The sequence below is a fragment of the Pristiophorus japonicus genome, chromosome 4 (genome assembly GCF_044704955.1).
Source record: "Pristiophorus japonicus isolate sPriJap1 chromosome 4, sPriJap1.hap1, whole genome shotgun sequence".
Taxonomy (NCBI): domain Eukaryota; kingdom Metazoa; phylum Chordata; class Chondrichthyes; family Pristiophoridae; genus Pristiophorus; species Pristiophorus japonicus.
In genome coordinates, this window is record NC_091980.1 from 132,831,829 (window position 1) to 132,848,597 (window position 16,769).

The 16,769-nt window shown below is 45.6% G+C and overlaps 1 protein-coding gene across 1 annotated transcript in view; it reads right to left on the reverse strand.

Annotated features, from left to right (window-relative positions):
• LOC139262667 (ferritin heavy chain, oocyte isoform-like) overlaps positions 1–15,876 on the reverse strand; it is a 32,987-nt gene extending 17,111 nt beyond the window's left edge. Inside the window, exons 1-5 of the mRNA XM_070877818.1 lie at positions 15,775–15,876; positions 15,103–15,249; positions 14,563–14,688; positions 14,076–14,220; positions 1,900–2,015 (exon numbers count right to left, since the gene is read on the reverse strand). Coding sequence (XP_070733919.1) covers positions 1,900–2,015; positions 14,076–14,220; positions 14,563–14,688; positions 15,103–15,249; positions 15,775–15,876 — 636 coding nt within the window. The remainder of the gene's footprint in view (positions 1–1,899; positions 2,016–14,075; positions 14,221–14,562; positions 14,689–15,102; positions 15,250–15,774) is intronic.
• Between the last annotated feature and the right edge of the window lie 893 nt (positions 15,877–16,769).

The following is a 16,769-nucleotide window of genomic DNA, read 5'->3' on the forward strand; positions in this document are numbered from 1 at the left end:
GGGGCTCCATGGATATCTTCCGTTCCTCATCGGATCAGAACACTGTGGGATCAACAGGAAACAACAGGCTCAGAAAGCACATCAAAGGTGGAACACTATTGAAGGAAGAAGTAAGGAAAAGATGGACTGACACGCCCGTGTTCATGTGTTGTAGGCAAGTTGAGAATAACCTCTGAATTTCAGTATGGACAAAACTCAGGTGAAGCTCAAAACACTGTGAGCAAGTCTCCAATTGTTTATCCGATAGATACTTGTCTCTATTATCCAACTCTTCATTAGACCAATAAGTGACAGCTTTGGAAGTTGAGATCTAGTGCAATATTGTTCTAGGCCAATGAAGAGAGTATTCAGGAGGTCATGGGGCTCAGAGCAACAACATTCTAGTGAGAGACGAGAAATCAGCAAGTGAGACCGATGGGATTTCCAAGATTGCAACTGAAATTGGAAGCATTTTGAAGCCTGAAGGCTGGAACACGTGTTAGAGCTGAGCGCAGAGAGAGGCTGGGAAATATAAAACAAGATTGATACAAACAGCAGCAACTTGGGCCAAGTGCTGCACAGCAAGGGGAAGACAGGCTGAAGAGATGGAGAAAGCAGCCAGGTAACGATAGGAGGAACTACTGCTGATCAAATCTCACCCTGACAATTTGGATTCAGTTTAAAATTTAAAACCAACTGATCAGCGAGGTCAATGCTTCGATGCAGGGGATGTTGGCCTGAGTGAGAACACTGACGTTGATGCGCCTATCCTGCCAATGGATTTGCAGGATCTTGTGGAGTCAATGTTGGTGGTACTTCTCCAGTGTTTTGAGGTGCCTGCTATACATAGTCCATGTCTCTGAGCCATATAGGAGCCGGGTATCACCACTGCTCTGTAGACCATGAGCTTGGTGTCAGGTTTGAGGTCCTGGTCTTCAAACACCCTCTTCCTCAGGTGACCGAAGGCTGCACTGAAGGCGGTTTTGGACCTTGTTGTCGATGTCTGCCCTTGTTGACAGTAGGCTCCCAATGTATGGAAAATGGTCCACATTGTCCAAGGCCTCGTCATGGATTTTAATAACCGGGGGGCAGTGCTGTGTGGCGGGGCCAGGTTGGTAGAGGACCTTTGTCTTACGGATGTTTAGTTTAAGGCCCATGCTCTCGTATGCCTCGATGAAGGTGTTGATGATGGCTTGGAGTTTAGCCTCCGAGTGTGCACAGATGTAAGCATCGTCTGTGTACTGTAATTCAGTGACGGAGGATGGGACGACCTTGGATCTGGTCTGGAGGCGGCGGAGGTTGAACAGATTCCTGTTTGTCCTGTAATGTAGCTCCACTCCAGCGGTTTGTGGCAGGGAAGTTTTTTTTTTAAGTGCCTGATTTGTGTTGGTAACACTTTAGTTAAGTCAATTGAACAACATTTTTAGGGCAGTTCTAATCCTGAGCTGACCGCACTCTAGAAATGTTACAGAATAGCGCAAGACATTTGTTATATATGTAAACTTGTATATACTCTGCACAGCCACCAGACAGCACATCCTCTGGAGTCCCAAGGGATCCCATAATCCCTTGGGTGCACAGGTTTTTAAGGAGGCCTCACAGATTGGAGAGGCACTCTGGAGACCTGCAATAAAAGACTCAGGTCACACTTTACTTTGAACTCACAGTGTTCAGTCTGATTCTTTCTCCATACAAAACAACTGGCGACAAGCTACAGATAGCAAATCCAAGGAGGCAGTGAACAGGGGACATCCTGGAGATATTTTCGGAGGGAGCTGATTGGGAAATCTTTGTGGAGTGACTCGACCAATACTTCGTAGCCAAAGAGCTGGATAGAGAAGAGAACGCTGCCAAACGAAAGCCGATTCTCCTCACCGTCTGTGGGGCACCAACGTATGGCCTTATGAAAAACCTGCTTACTCTAGCGAAACCCACGGAGAAATCATACGATGATTTGTGCACACTGGTCCGGGAGCATTTGGATCCAAAGGAAAGCGTTCTGATGGCGAGGTACCGGTTTGACACCTCCAAAAGATCTGAAGACCAGAAAGTGGCGTGTTATATCGCCGAGCTAAGACGCCTTGCACGACATTGTGAATTTGAAGGACATTTGGAGCACATGCTCAGAGACTTTGGCCACGAAACCATACTTCACAAACCTTTGACTATAGAGACCTCAACCTTGAGTAAGGCCAGAGCGATAGCCCAGGCGTTCATTGCCACCATTGACAATACTAATCAAATTTCTCAGCACACAAGTGCTGCTACAAGTACTGTGAACAAAGTGATGTTGTTTTCAAATCACAACGTACAGGGCAGATCACACATGCCTGCAGCTGCACGTCCGCAGATGTCTCAGAGTCCACCACCAAGGGTGATGAATGCAAGGCCATTGACAACTTAATGGCGTTGCGGGGGTGATCATCGTTTCCATTCATGCCGCTTCAAACGGTACGTTTGCAAGGGCAGTGTAACAATGGGACACCTCCAACATATGTGCAGGTGAGCTGCAAATCCTGTTAATCCTGCAAACCACCATGTTGCAGAGGAGGACAGATCCATGGCGGATCACGACGAACCAGAGCCTCAGACCGAGGAGGCAGAGGTACATGGGGTGCACACATTCACCACTACATGTCCCCTGATAATGCGGAATGTTGAACTAAATGGATTCCCGGTGTCAGTGGAGCTGGACACGGGCATGAGCCAGTCCATCATGGGCAAAAAGACTTTCAAAAAATTGTGGTGCAGCAAAGCCTCAAGGTCAGTCTTAAGTCCCATTCACACGAAACTAAAAGTTACAAAAAGGAACTGATTCCTGTAATTGGCAGTGCTGCCATAAAGGTCTCCTACAATGGAGCGGTGCACAAGCTACCACTCTGAGTGGTACCAGGTGATGGTCACATGCTGCTCGGCAGGAGCTGGCTGGGAAAGATACGCTGGAACTGGGACGCCATCCGAGCGCTATCGTCCGCTGATGACACTTCGTGTGCCCAGGTCTTAAACACGTTCCCTTCGCTCTTCGAACCAGACATCGGCAAATTCCAAGAAGCAAAAGTGCAGATCCACCTAATTCCGGGGCACGACCCATCCATTACAAGGCGAGAGCAGTACCATATATGATGAGAGAAAGAGTAGAGATCGAGCTAGACCGGTTGCAAAGAGAGGGCATCATTTCACCGATCGACTTCAACGAGTGGGCCGGTCCTATTGTCCCAGTTATCAAGGGAGACAGCTCCGTTAGAATCTGTGGCAATTACAAAGCAACTATCAATCGTGTATCCCTGCAGGACCGATAACCACTACCAAAGGTCAATGACCTCTTTGCAACGCTGGCGGGAGGAAAGACGTTCACGAAGCTGGATTTGAGTTCCGCCTACATAACGCAGGAACTGGAGAAATCATCGAAGGGCCTCACCTGCATCAACACGCACAAAGGTCTTTTCATGTATAACAGATGCCCGTGTGGAATTCAATGAGCGGCGGCGATATTCCAGAGAAACATGGAAAGCTTACGCAAGTCGGACCCACGCACTGTGGTCTTCCAGGACAATATTTTGGTTACAGGTCGGGACACAGGCGAGCATCTGCAGAACCTGGAGGAGGTTCTTAGTCGACTCAACAGCGTGGGACTCAGGTTAAAATGCTCGAAGTGCGCTTTCCTGGCCCCTGAAGTGGAGTTCCTGGGGAGGAGGATCACGGTAGGCATCAGGCCCACCGATTCGAAGATGGAGGCAATCGAGAATGCACCGTGGCCACGGAACGTGATAAAGCTGCGGTCGTTTCTAGGACTCCTGAACTATTTTGGTAACTTCTTACCAGGTCTCAGCACACTGTTAGAACCACTGCATGTCTTACTGCATAAAGGGGACGAATGGGCATGGGGCAAAAATCAAGAAAATTCCTTTGTAAAAGCGAGAAAATTGTTATGCTCAAACAAATTGCTTGTGTTGTATGATCCATGTAAGCATTTGGTACTAGCATGTGATACGTCGTCATATGGTGTTGGGTGTGTATTGCAACAAGCTAATGATTTTGGGAAATTGCAAACGGTTGCTTATGCATCTAGGAGTCTGTCTAAGGCTGAGAGAGCCTATAGCATGATGTTAGCGTGTGTCTATGGGTTAAAGAAATGCATCAATATCTGTTTGGGCTTAAACTCGAATTGGAAACTGACCATAAGCCACTTATATCCCTGTTTTCCGAGAGTAAGGGGATAAATACTAATGCATCGGCCCGCATCTAGGGGTGTTGGCGCTCACTTTATCCGCATACAATTTTGCCATCCACCACAGGCCAGACACAGAAAACTGCACTGATGCTCTCAGTAGGCTGCCATTGTCCACCATGGGGTGGAAATGGCGCAGCCTGCAGATTTAGTCATGGTTATGGAAGCATTTGAGAGTGAGCAATCATCCGCCACTGCCCGGCAGATCAAAACCTGGACGAGCCAGGACCACTTATTGGCCCCAAGTTTCCACACGCTACAAAACAGGCGCCCCTCCGAGCTGGGCGCCCGGTTTTTGCGCCGAAAATCGCGCCTGAAAAAAAACGCGCGAATCTGAAGCGCCCTGCAGCTCCATGGCAGCTTGGCACGGCGCCCAGGGGGCGGAGCCTACCTCTCGTGCCGATTTTTTAAGTGGGAGGGGGCGGGTACCATTTTAATTAGTTTTTTTCGTGACGGCAACGCTGCGCGTGCGCGTTGGAGCGTTCGTGCACGCACAGTGTGAAGGAAACATTGGCACTCGGCCATTTTTGTCGTTCTTTGTAGCTGTTTAATTTTTGAACATTTTTTAATAAAACCAATTGCCCTTCCACGATCAGCACTGAGGCTTCTTACAGCAGTGAGAAGGTGCAGGAAGCCTCAGAAGTTGAGGCAGCCATTTCCCGACGGCTTCCCCCCACTGCCGTCGGGAATGGCTGCCTCAACTTCTGAGGCTTCCTGCACCTTCTCACTGCCTCCTCCCCCCCCCTGCTGTCGGGAACGGCTGCCTCCTCCTCCCTGCCTCCCCCCCCCGCTGCCGTCGGTCGGTTGGTCGAGCCCTCCCTCCCTCCCGTTCGCGGGAACGACGCCACACCGCTGAGCTGACTGAACCTGCCTGAAGCACTTTCACACAGGAAGGAAGATGGTTTATTTAATCTTTTCTTTGCTGATAAATGTTTATTCAGGTTGGATTTATTTGTATAATATTTGTATAAGTATATATAAGGATTTATTGTAGAATTTAATGACTTCCCTTCCCCCCACTCCCAGCTCATTCCAGACGCCTAATTTGTAACCTGCGCCTGATTTTTTAATGTGTAGACAAGGTTTTTTCAGTTCTACAAAAATCTTCAATTGCTCCCTTCTAAGTTAGTTTGGAGTACGTTTTCACTGTGGAAACTTGGAAATCAGGAGTCAGTGGCCAGACATGCCCCCTTTTGAAGAAAAAATTCTGTTCCAAAGTGAAACTGTTCTAACTGACTAGAACTGCAGAAAACAAAATGTGGAGAATTGCGATTTCTAAGATAGTCCGTTCTCCACCAGTTGCTCCTAAAAATCAGGAGCAAATCATATGGAAACTTGGGGCCATTGTCCCTAGTCAAAAACTGTGTGCTTCACGGGAGCTGGTCCAGTGTCCAAGTGGAAATGCAGAAAGAGATAAAGCCGTTCCACCGGCGCAAAGATGAAATGTCTATACAGGCAGACTGCCATCTGTAGGGCAAGCGAGTAGTGTTTCCCGAGAAGGGCAGAGACACCTTCATCAGTGACCTCCACAGCACCCATCCAGGCATCGTAATGATGAAAGCGATAGCCAGATCCCACGTATCAATGCTGTCTTAGAGTCCTGCATGCACAGATGTAATACATGCTCGCAGTTAAGCAATGCGCCCAGGGAGGCGCCGCTAAGTTTATGGTCTTGGCCCTCCAGCCGTAGTCTAGTGTACATGTCGACTATGCGGGCCCCTTCTTGGGTAAAATGTTCCTTGTGGTTGTCGATGTGTACTCCAAATGAATTGAATGTGATAAAATGTCGGCTAGCATGCCCGCTGCCACTACTGAAAGCCTGCGGGCCATATTTGCCCCACACAGCCTACCCGATGTCCTGGTGAGCGACAATGGGCCATGTTTTGCCAGTGCTGAGTTCAAAGAATTCATGACCTGCAACGGGATCAAATATGTCACATCTGCCCCATTTAAACTAACGTTCAATGATCAGGCAGAGAGAGCAGTGCAAATCATCTAGCAGGGCTTGAAGAGGGTCACGGAAGACTCACCGCAAACTTGCCTATCCCGAATCCTGCTTAGCTCCCGCACGAGACCCCATTCACTCACTGGTATCCCAACTGCTGAACTGCTCATGAAAAGAGCACTTAAGACAAGGCTCTCGTTAGTTCACCCTGATCTACATGAACAGGTAGAGAGCAGCCGGCTTCAATAAAGTACATACCATGATAGCGCAAATGTGTCACTTGAGATTGAAGTCAATGATCCTGTGTTTGTATTGAATTATGGACAAGGTCCCAAGTGGCGTCTCGGCACTGTTGTGGCCAAAGAGGGGAGCAGGGTGTTTCGGATCAAACTTTCAAATGGACTCATTCACCGGAAACATTTGGACCAAATCAAACTCAGATTCATGGGCTATACTGAGCAACCCACTTTGTACCCTACCTTTTTTGACCCCCCAGCATACACACCAGTGGCAACCGACACCACGGTTGGCCACGAAGCAGAACCCATCATACACAGCAGCCCAGTAGGTCCCACCACACCAGAAAGCCCAGCAAGGCCAGCTGCACAGCCGCCCAGCGAGGGCCCAACAGTTGATTCAACAATACCAGCTTTCACTCCGAGACGATTAATCATGGCAAGAAGGGCCCCAGATTGACTCATCTTGTAAATTGTTACACTGTTCACTTTGGGGGGGGAGTGTTGTTATATATGTAAACTTGCATATACACTGTACAGCCACCAGAGGGCTCATCCCCTGGAGTACCAGGGATCCCATAATCCCTTGACAACACAGGTATTTAAGGAGGCCTCACAGGTTGGAGAGGCACTCTGGAGACCTGCAATGAAAGACCAAGGTCACACTTTACTTTGAGCTCACAGTATTCAGTCTGACTCTTTCTCCATACATAACAACAGTGACCTATTGTGACACCATATTCTAGAATGCTAACACTCATTGAACCATGGGACATTGGGAGGTTAGACATCCCGAGTGTAAGAGACATGAAGCGGACATACCCGACTTTTTTGGATCTTTTCTCTTTCCTTGTTTTGGCCTCATTGTCCTATGTGGAAGAATATGAGGCAGAAGCACCTGAGATGACTATGTAGGGGTTAAGATAGAAACATAGAAAATAGGTGCAGGAGTAGGCCATTCGGCCCGTCGAGCCTGCACCAACATTCAATGAAATCATGGCTGAACATTCACCTCAGTACCCCTTTCCTGCTTTCTCTCTATACACCCTTGATCCCTTTAGCCATAAGGACCATATCTCTTGAATATATCTAATGAACTGGCATCAACAACTCTCTGAGGTAGAAAATACCCCAGATTCACAACTCTCTGAGTGAAGAAGTTTCTCCTCATCTTGGTCCTAAATGGCTAACCCCTTATCCTTAGACTGGACCCCTGGTTCTGGACTTCCCCTACATTGGGAACATTCTTCCTACATCTAACCTGTCCAGTCCCGTCAGAATTATATATGTTTCTATGAGATCCCCTCTCATTCTTCTAAACTCCAGTGAATACAGGCCCAGTCGATCCAGTCTCTCCTCATATGTCAGTGCTGCCATCCCGGGAATCAGTCTGGTGAACCTTCGCTGCACTCCCTCAATAGCAAGGATGTCCTTACTCAGATTAGGAGAACAAAACTGAACATAATATTCCAGGTGAGGCTCACCAAGACCCTGTACAACTGCAGTAAGCCCTCCCTGCTCCAAAACTTAAATCCCCTAGCTATGAAGGCCAACATGCCATTTGCTTTCTTCACCGCCTGCTGTACCTGCATACTCAAAGCAGTGTATGAGCTCACACTGAGTGTCAAGAGAAAATGGTGGGTGCAAGTGATGTCAGAGGAGGCGATGAAGACTGGAGAAAGATGGTTTGGATTTGTTCTGATCCATGATGAGCTTCAAATAATAATATTTGACCGTGGAGAGGGAGAGGTGGACCACCTTGAGGTGATTGTGCCAAATCTGGCCATGGACAGCAGGCTAAAATCCAGGCTGCATCTTTGAACAGGACATGAATAATTTTGATTTTTAGAAACTTTGAAAATCTACAAACCAGAACCACCTCAAATTTAGGTTTCACACTAATTTTCATGAGGTATATTTAAACTGGTGGAGATATCCACAACCTGACTCCCCACTGACTGACTGTGGGCACATTCCTCAGTTCCTGCGGACCTTCATTGCTTGTCCCTCCCTGTATTGTGAATGAATACATTTGGAAGGGGAATTACAATCTGAGCCTCCATACATATATGACTTTGCATTTGTTGTGAGTGGTGCTGACTGTGTCTTTTAGTTGGAGCAGTGTTACAAATCCACCTGTGTACATTCATCCAGATCCAGATCTTCCCATTGTAAACAGACCGAATGGGGACCTTGCTGTGTATAAATTGGCTGCTACAAAACAGTGACTGAACTTCAAAAGAACTTCATCAGCTATGAAGTGCTTTGGGCTGTCCTGAACAAAAGGCATCATATAAATGTAAGATTTGATCAACCTTGCCTCAGTTGCTAACACCCTTGTCCCTGAGTCAGTAGGTATCAGCACAGGGAATCAAAGGATATGGAGATAGGGTGGGAAAGTGCAGTTGACGATCAACCATGACCATATTGAATGTTGGAGCAGGCTCAAGGTGCCATTGGACATGCTCCTGCTCCTAATTATGTTCTTATGTTATTGCATGGAGTGGGGTGAACATTGACCTGATATATTTTGTGATGCGTACGTAAACAGTTAACCATTACCGCAGTTCTGAGCTCAGAGCGAGGAATGTCTGCAGCTGAACCACATCCGTGTGCAGCATGTTAAATTTGTACAGAACCTTGGCTGGACAATACTTGGAGTCCTGTGCACAGTGCTGGTCTTCAGAGAATCACAGAATAATAAAGCACAGAAGGAGGCCATTCGACCCATCGAGTCTGTGCCGGCTCGTTCAACGAGCAATCCAGTTAGTCCAGTTCTTTCCCCATAAACCCTGCAATTTTTTCTCCTTCATGTATTTGTCTAGTTCCCTTTTTGAAGGCTACTATTGAATCTGTTTCCACCATCCTATCAGGCAGTGATTCCAAATCCTAATCACTCGTTGAGTTAACAAGTTTTTCTTCATGTCGCCTCTGGTTCCTTTGCGAATCACATTAAATCTGTGCCCTCTGATTATTGACCCTTCAGCCAATGGAAACATTTTTGTTGATTGACAGAGTTAAGCGATCCCACAATCAATGGGTCAGATCAAAGCTCTGCAGTCCTGCCACATCCAGTCGTGAATAGTGGGAGATCATTAAAGCACTAATGGGAAGAGGAGGCTCCATGAATATCCCCGTCCTCAATGATGGCAGAACCCAGCATGCGAATGCAAAAGACAAAGCTGAGGCATTTGCAACCATCTTCTGCGAGAAGTGCCTCATGTATGATCCATCTCAGCTTTCTCCTGAGGTCCCCACCATCACAGAAGCCAGTCTTCAGCCAATTCAATTCACTTGACATGATATCAAGCTGAGCACACTGGATACAGCAAAGTGTATGGACCCCAACAACATCCCGGCTGTCGTGCTGAAGACTTGTGCTCCAGAACTAACTGCACTTCTAGCCAAGCTGTTCCAGTACAGCTCCAATATTGGCAACTAACGACAACATGGAAAACTGCTCAGGTATCTCCTGTCCACAAAAAAAAGAGGACAAATCAAATCCAGCCAATTACTGCCCCATCATCTACTCACAAACATCAGCAAAGTGATGGAAGGTGTCGTCGACAGTGTTATCAAATGCCACTTACTCACCAATAATCTGTTCACAGATGTTCAGTTTGGGTTTGGCCAGGACCACTCGGCTACAGACCTCATTACAGCCTTGGTCCAAACATGGACAAAAGAGCTGAATTCCAGAGATGAGGTGAGAGTGACTACCTTTGACATCAAGGCAGCATTTGACCAAGTTTGCATCATAGAGCCCAGATAAAATTGAAGTCAATGGGAATCAAGGAGGAACCTCTCCATGGCTGGAGTCATACCGAGCACAAAGGAAGATGGTTGTGGTTCTTGGAGGTCAATCATCTCAGCCACAGGACATCGCTGCAGGAGATCCTCAGAACAGTGTCCTAGGCCCAACCATCTTCAGCTGCTTCATTAATGAACTTCGCTCCATCATAAGGTCAGAAGTGGGAATGTTCACTGATGATTGCACAGTGTTCAGTTCCATTTGCACCTCCTCAGAATATGAAGTAGTCCATGACCACATTCAGCAAGACCTGGACAACATTCAGGCTTGGGCTGACATGTGGCAAGTAACATTTGCACCACACAAGTGCCAGGCAATGACTATCTTCAACAAGCAAGAGTCTAAGCACCTGCCCTTGCTTTCAGCAGCATTACCATTGCCGAATCTCCTACTATTAATACCTGGGGGTCACCATTGAAGAGAAACATAAATGGACCACTCTCATAAATACTGTGGTAACAAGAGCGGGTCAGAGGCCAGGTATTCTGCAGCGAGTGTCACACCTCCTGACTCCCCAAAGCCTTTCCACCATCTACAAGGCACAAGTCAGGAGTGTGATGGAATACTCTGCACTTGCTTGGACGAGTGCAGCTCCAACAACCCTCGAGAAGCTCGACACATCCAGAACAAAGCAGCTCATTTGATTGGCATCCCATCCACCACCTTCAATATTCACTGCCTTCACCATGGCTGCATTGTGTACCATCTACAAGATTCCCCGCTACAACTCACCAAGGCTTCTTTGGCAGTATTTGCCAACCCGCGACCTCCACCAACTAGAAGGACAAGGGCAGCAGGCACATGGGAACACCATCACTTGCAATTTCCCTCACTTGGAAATATATCGCTATTCCTTCATTGGCACTGGGTCAAAATCATTGATCTCCCTCTATAACGGCATAGTGGGAGTACCTTCATCACAAGGACTGCAGCAGCTCAAGAAGGTCGCTCACTACCATCTTGTCAAGTAAAATTAGGGATGGGCAATAAATGCCATCCTTGCCAGTGGCACCCACAGCCTGGAAAGAATTAAAAAGACATTAACATGGAAAGACTAAATGAGACAATTTAATTGCACCCAGTGCAGTTCTCAGCAAAGTTCCTAAATGAACTTGTAAACACTGGATTATTGGACCTTCGGCATCAACAACATTTGAATCTATTCATGGACAAGAAGGGGACAAAGAGATATCCAGTAGGATTGGAAAGGATGATTGCTATTTGGTATGAAATTCACAATTGGACAAAATACAAATGGATACATTTATGAAGGAGCTGCTGGTATTGGATTTATAAATTGATGGAACAGACATGGCGGGGCGGAGAATCGGGGGTGTGAAAGTTTCAGGAGAAGTATCTATTTGACTTGACAATTTAACTCGTTTTGTGAATTATGCATTATTCACCAAATGCATAAATAACCTTTATGCATTTAGTGAAATACATTTACTCATTTCAGGAGGATTATACTTTGTTGGAGTACAATCCCACACGTATTCCTTGCCCAATTCCTTATTCATGTGGGAGCCGAGTCAGTGAGTGTTCACAGGTTAGTCAGCCATGACGTGGGGTGGGAGAGGTCCCAGAACCACGCCCAATCGTGTATTCTACGTGGGGTATGACACAATAGTGGTTATGTTACTGGATAAGTAATGCAGAGGCCTGGACTACTGATAGAGGCAAAATCCCACCACCGGTTCTGCAGAATATAAATTCAATTAAACAAATAAATCTGGAATAAAAAGCTACTACAGGTGATCGTGGAACTAGAAGATTATCATAAAAACCCATGTGATTCTCTAATTTCCTTTAAGGAAATAAATCTGCCGTCCTTACCCAGTCTGGCCTATATGTGACTCCAAGCCCACAGCAAAGTGGCTGACTATCAACTGCCCTCTGAAATGGCCCAGCAAGGCACTCAGTGCTACAAAGCGGTTCACCTTCAAGGTCAATTAGAGATGGGCAATAAATGAAGCCTTGAGCTCAGACATTACTGGTCTGTATGGCAGTTACTTGCTTCTTTGCCCACACAGCTCAACAGGAAGTCTATAGCAGCAGTGATACGTTTAGTTACTGAGCTACCCACAGTAATAACTCTGAATGCAAAGAGCACAGATGCATTTAAGGAGAGGCTAGATAAACACATGAGGGATAAAGGAATAGAAGGATATGCTGATAGGTCTAGATGAAGTGGGGAGTGAGGAGGCTCACATGGAGCATAAACCACAGCATGGCCCAGTTGGGCCTGAATGGTCTTTTTCTGTGCTGTGAATGCGATGTAATTCTTAAAACACGGGCACCTGTGAAGTTTTTCAAATCGAGTGAGCTTGAGACTTTGTCAGAAACAGAAAGTTGCCAAACCCATCAGCTGCAAACCCTGGCCGACTCGTGGAATTGTCGCTCATCAATATATGAAATATTGCAACATCGATACCCAAAAAGTGCCTTTGAGAGTTGCAAAGACATTAACATGGAATGGCTTATGGCACTTTAATTGCAACAAATACAGTTTTCAGCTAAATTCCTAAAACAAACTTGTAAACACTGGATTATTACAGCTGTAGCATTTACATTTGAATCCATTCATCGGGGTGAAGGAGAGAAATGGAGAGCCCTGTGGATTTGGACAGATTAATTGCTATTTGGTATGAAATGCACAATGAGTCTAAATACAAATGGATACATTGGGTTGATGAATTGAGGTATTAGGCATTGGAGCTGGGGGTGAGGTAAATGTTTATCCAGAGGTGTGTGTTTAACTGCTTGGGCCTTTTGCTTTGTGCCTTTAATGAAATAAATATACTCCTTTCAGAAGATATGTTGGAGTACAATTGCACAGGTATTCATTCAATAACTTACCTAATTATTTATTCATGTGAACCACGGTCATGTTGGCAAGTTATTTAGCCATGAGGTAGGATTGAGCAGATGAAAATCTGTCCTAGAACCACCACACGCAGGTATCCACTGAAGCTGTGACAGCAAGCTGATGTCACCTGTTGCTTTCCCTCCTCACCCAATTGTAGTGCCTGGGGTTCAATGCACTCAGACATTGCTGGTCTGTACAGCAGTTGCAGCTCTGCCTACAAAGCTTAACAGAACATCTACAGACCAGTGGTGAGTTCAGTTACTGAACAACCTGCAATAATAACCAAACAGGATCTGCAGCAACTATTGAATACAACCTGCTAACTCCAGGGCCAGTGCAATTATTAAATAGGAAGTTAACCCAGGACTTTTTCTTCACTGTCTGAAGAGGTGAAACTCAACATACTGGGAAACACTCCTTGTGTAACACACATTACAGCAACTTGTATTTTGTTGTATGGAGTTGTCATTTATCAAAGGCTGAGAGAATGTTCAAAAGTGGGAACAGGTATTTTTAATTCAGCTGTCTAGTTCATACATTCCCTTTCCTAAACCTATTTAAGAGTCTCCTTAAACTGTACCTCTGCCTATGCTTTGACCCTCAGTCAATAGCTGATGGGCTGTTAATGGTCTAAATGTAAATTTTAGACCTTGCAACATGTGTCTTACCATTCAATTCAATACATCGACATTACACTAGAGAAAAAACAAATTTCATAGGATTAAATCCTATATTTGTTGCACAGCTCCAGCTAATTCTGGTGTGATGTAAACCACATTATTTTAATTGAATAATAAGCAACCACTCAAATATACAAGGAGATAAAACCCAGTCCAATATTGTACAGTTTATTTACAGTTATGTTACATTTCACAAGAGGAAATGTCTCAGATCTTTGTACAAAGTCAGAAGCCATCATTCCCTACAGGACAGGGGTACCCATTATATAAATACATGTACTAAACACAAAGTGCTTGATCCAGTCAGTTTAGTCACTTCCCCCCCACCCCCCAGGGTGTGCTTGTCAAACAGGTACTCTCCCAGGCCATTCTCAGGGGCTCCCAGTCTCTTCAGGTTGGTGATGTGATCTCCAAGCTTCTTGATCATCTTCACTTGTTCATCCAAGTAGTGGGTCTCCAGGAAGTCACACAACTGAAAGAGGGAAAACTAGTTATGTCCAGCAGCAGATATCAAGGAATGTCAGCTTCCCTTCAGAATTTGGATTTTAATTTTCTTGAACTGGAGGAGAGTCAAGTGATGCAATTGAGATTGATGGAATTACTGCATCATTAGGTGCTCAGATCATGGGATCACAGGGACACATTTACAAGTCACTGTCCAAAGTAGGTCAACTTTCCCCATCCCTTCCCAAACAAAAAGTACATAGGGAGACACCAACTCAAATCTGGAGATCTTTTAATTAGCCCCAACAACAGCAAAGTGCCACAGCCTCCAACTTACCCAAAAGCCCACATTAAATTATTAACAACTTACATGAGGATCTGTCCTCTCAGTGGAGAGTTTGTGCAGATCCAGCAGACTCTGGTTCACATTCTTCTCCATCTGCAGAGCTCTCTGCATCGCCTCCAGACCATTGCTCCACTCATCCTGCTCTGGTTTCTGGAAAGAAAGAAAGTTCCAACAGTGCACTTACAATGGATTAAACAAACATTAAAAAGTATTGACGGAAATTAGGGGTTCAATAAAAAGTCTACTTTACCATGAACCCATGTGTGAGAATATAAAATTGCCATTATGCTATCACAACCACTGGAGTCACATTGATGAGGCAAATAGCATAGATGTATTTAAGGGTAAGCTAGGCAAGTGCATTTGGAGAAAGGAATAGAATGATATGCTGAGAGGGCAAGATGAAGCAAGGTGGGAGGAGGCTCGCTGGAGTATAAACAAAGACAAAGACCAGTTTGGCCAAATGGCCTGTGTTGTAAATTGGAACCAATTGCTTCAGAATGTACTGGGAACAATCAGTCGAAGGGGAGCTGGACAGAAGGCCACTCCTTTATTGAATCCAACCTTGATATCCGTTAAGATGATCCGTCCTCCACGACGATTCTGGAATTTCATCAGTTTCTCAGCATGTTCACGTTCCTCATGTGACTGCTCCTTGAAGAACTCCGCAAAGTGACGCAGGGCAACATCATCCCGGTCAAAGTAGAAGGACTATGAAGAAATTTAAAAAAGGTAGTTTGGTATTGCATAGCAGACCCATAACTGTGTACATTACATAAATTCAAATTTGACTTTCTTTCAAGGGTTCAAAGTCTCACTGAACTTGTATGTGCATGGGCAAGGAAACAATGTTTTGATATCCTTACCCAATGAAAAACCAGAGCCCAGCATCAAAGACTTGATTTTTCAGTGGTGGGAGCAGGGGAAAAAGTGTTCCAGATTGGCACCACCCTTGCAGGAAAGAATACTTCCTTACATCCTTCTTAAAGGGTCTAGCTTAAATATTATAGACCCTCAAAGTCAATGGAGTGCATTAGAATGAGGATACAATTTATGAGTTCCATGTATTGAGCACAGAATGTATTCAAATAAACTTCAATAAAAACTCAAAGGAGCACAAGAAAGTGAGTTGTTAAGATTCAAGATACTCCAAATAGGTGGGCTGGATATAACAGAATTTAATAAATTCACATTACATAGTCTCCATTGTGAAGTGGTCTAAAATGCAAAACTCACCATGGAGAGATAAACATAGGAGGAATAGAGCTCCATGTTGATCTGCTTGTTGACAGCATCCTCACAGTCCTGGTGGTAGTTCTGATGCACTTGAGAAGCCATCTTGATTCTTTTTCACAAATCTAACCTTTGTTGTAGCAACAAACTGAGATTTAACCAACCTCAAACTCCTGTATTTATACTGAGGGATAATCCAGGGTGTGGCAGCCTCGATAATGAGTGACGGTCCTCAATACCCAATCAGAAGTTGCAGCCTCTCAGAGCACCAATCAACTTAAGGGAGGAGGGGGATGGACTCCCAGAGCCAGTCAGATTTTTGAAGAATGAGCATCATTGGCTGACAACTCAATGAGGATCCCAATTGTCCTAACTTTCCTCAAACTCAGTTCAAATATCCATAATACAGGTTTAAATGAATCCTCTACTCTTCAGGCTAATCAATTGGGAAAAACATCAACCATAAATGCCCGCTTTATAAGGGGGAATAAATAAAAGTTCCAAGGGCCCAAGATTCCACATTGCCTTTTTTTGGCGCTATTTAAGATTAACGACCAATTTTTTAAGCCAAAGTAGCTCCAAAAAAAATCCGAAGTGTCGACATTTTTCTGTTTGAATTTGGCGCCGCGCAGAAAGGCCTTAGCTTCTGTGGGTGGAGCTTATTAATAGCGCCTCAAAACTGAGGCCCCATTCTGCGCATGCCCGAGCATTTGGGTTTCCAGGGTAACGTGTTGTTCTACAGTTTACTCTGCAGCTAACCCGTGCTGATTTTTCCCGTGCCGACCCGCTGAGATTTCCAGCATTTACCGCTTTTGTTCCAGCATCCAGTATTTTGCTTTTGTATCCATGCTGTACCTGGCCTGGTAGTGTTTTCATGCTGAATCTCCCCATCCCAGTCAACGGCTCGCAAATGGCCCCCCGCTGCTGCCTCATCCCTGACCAAATGGCCTCCCGCTTCTGCCCCTATCCCCGGCTTGGCTTCTACCTTGCCCCCGGGC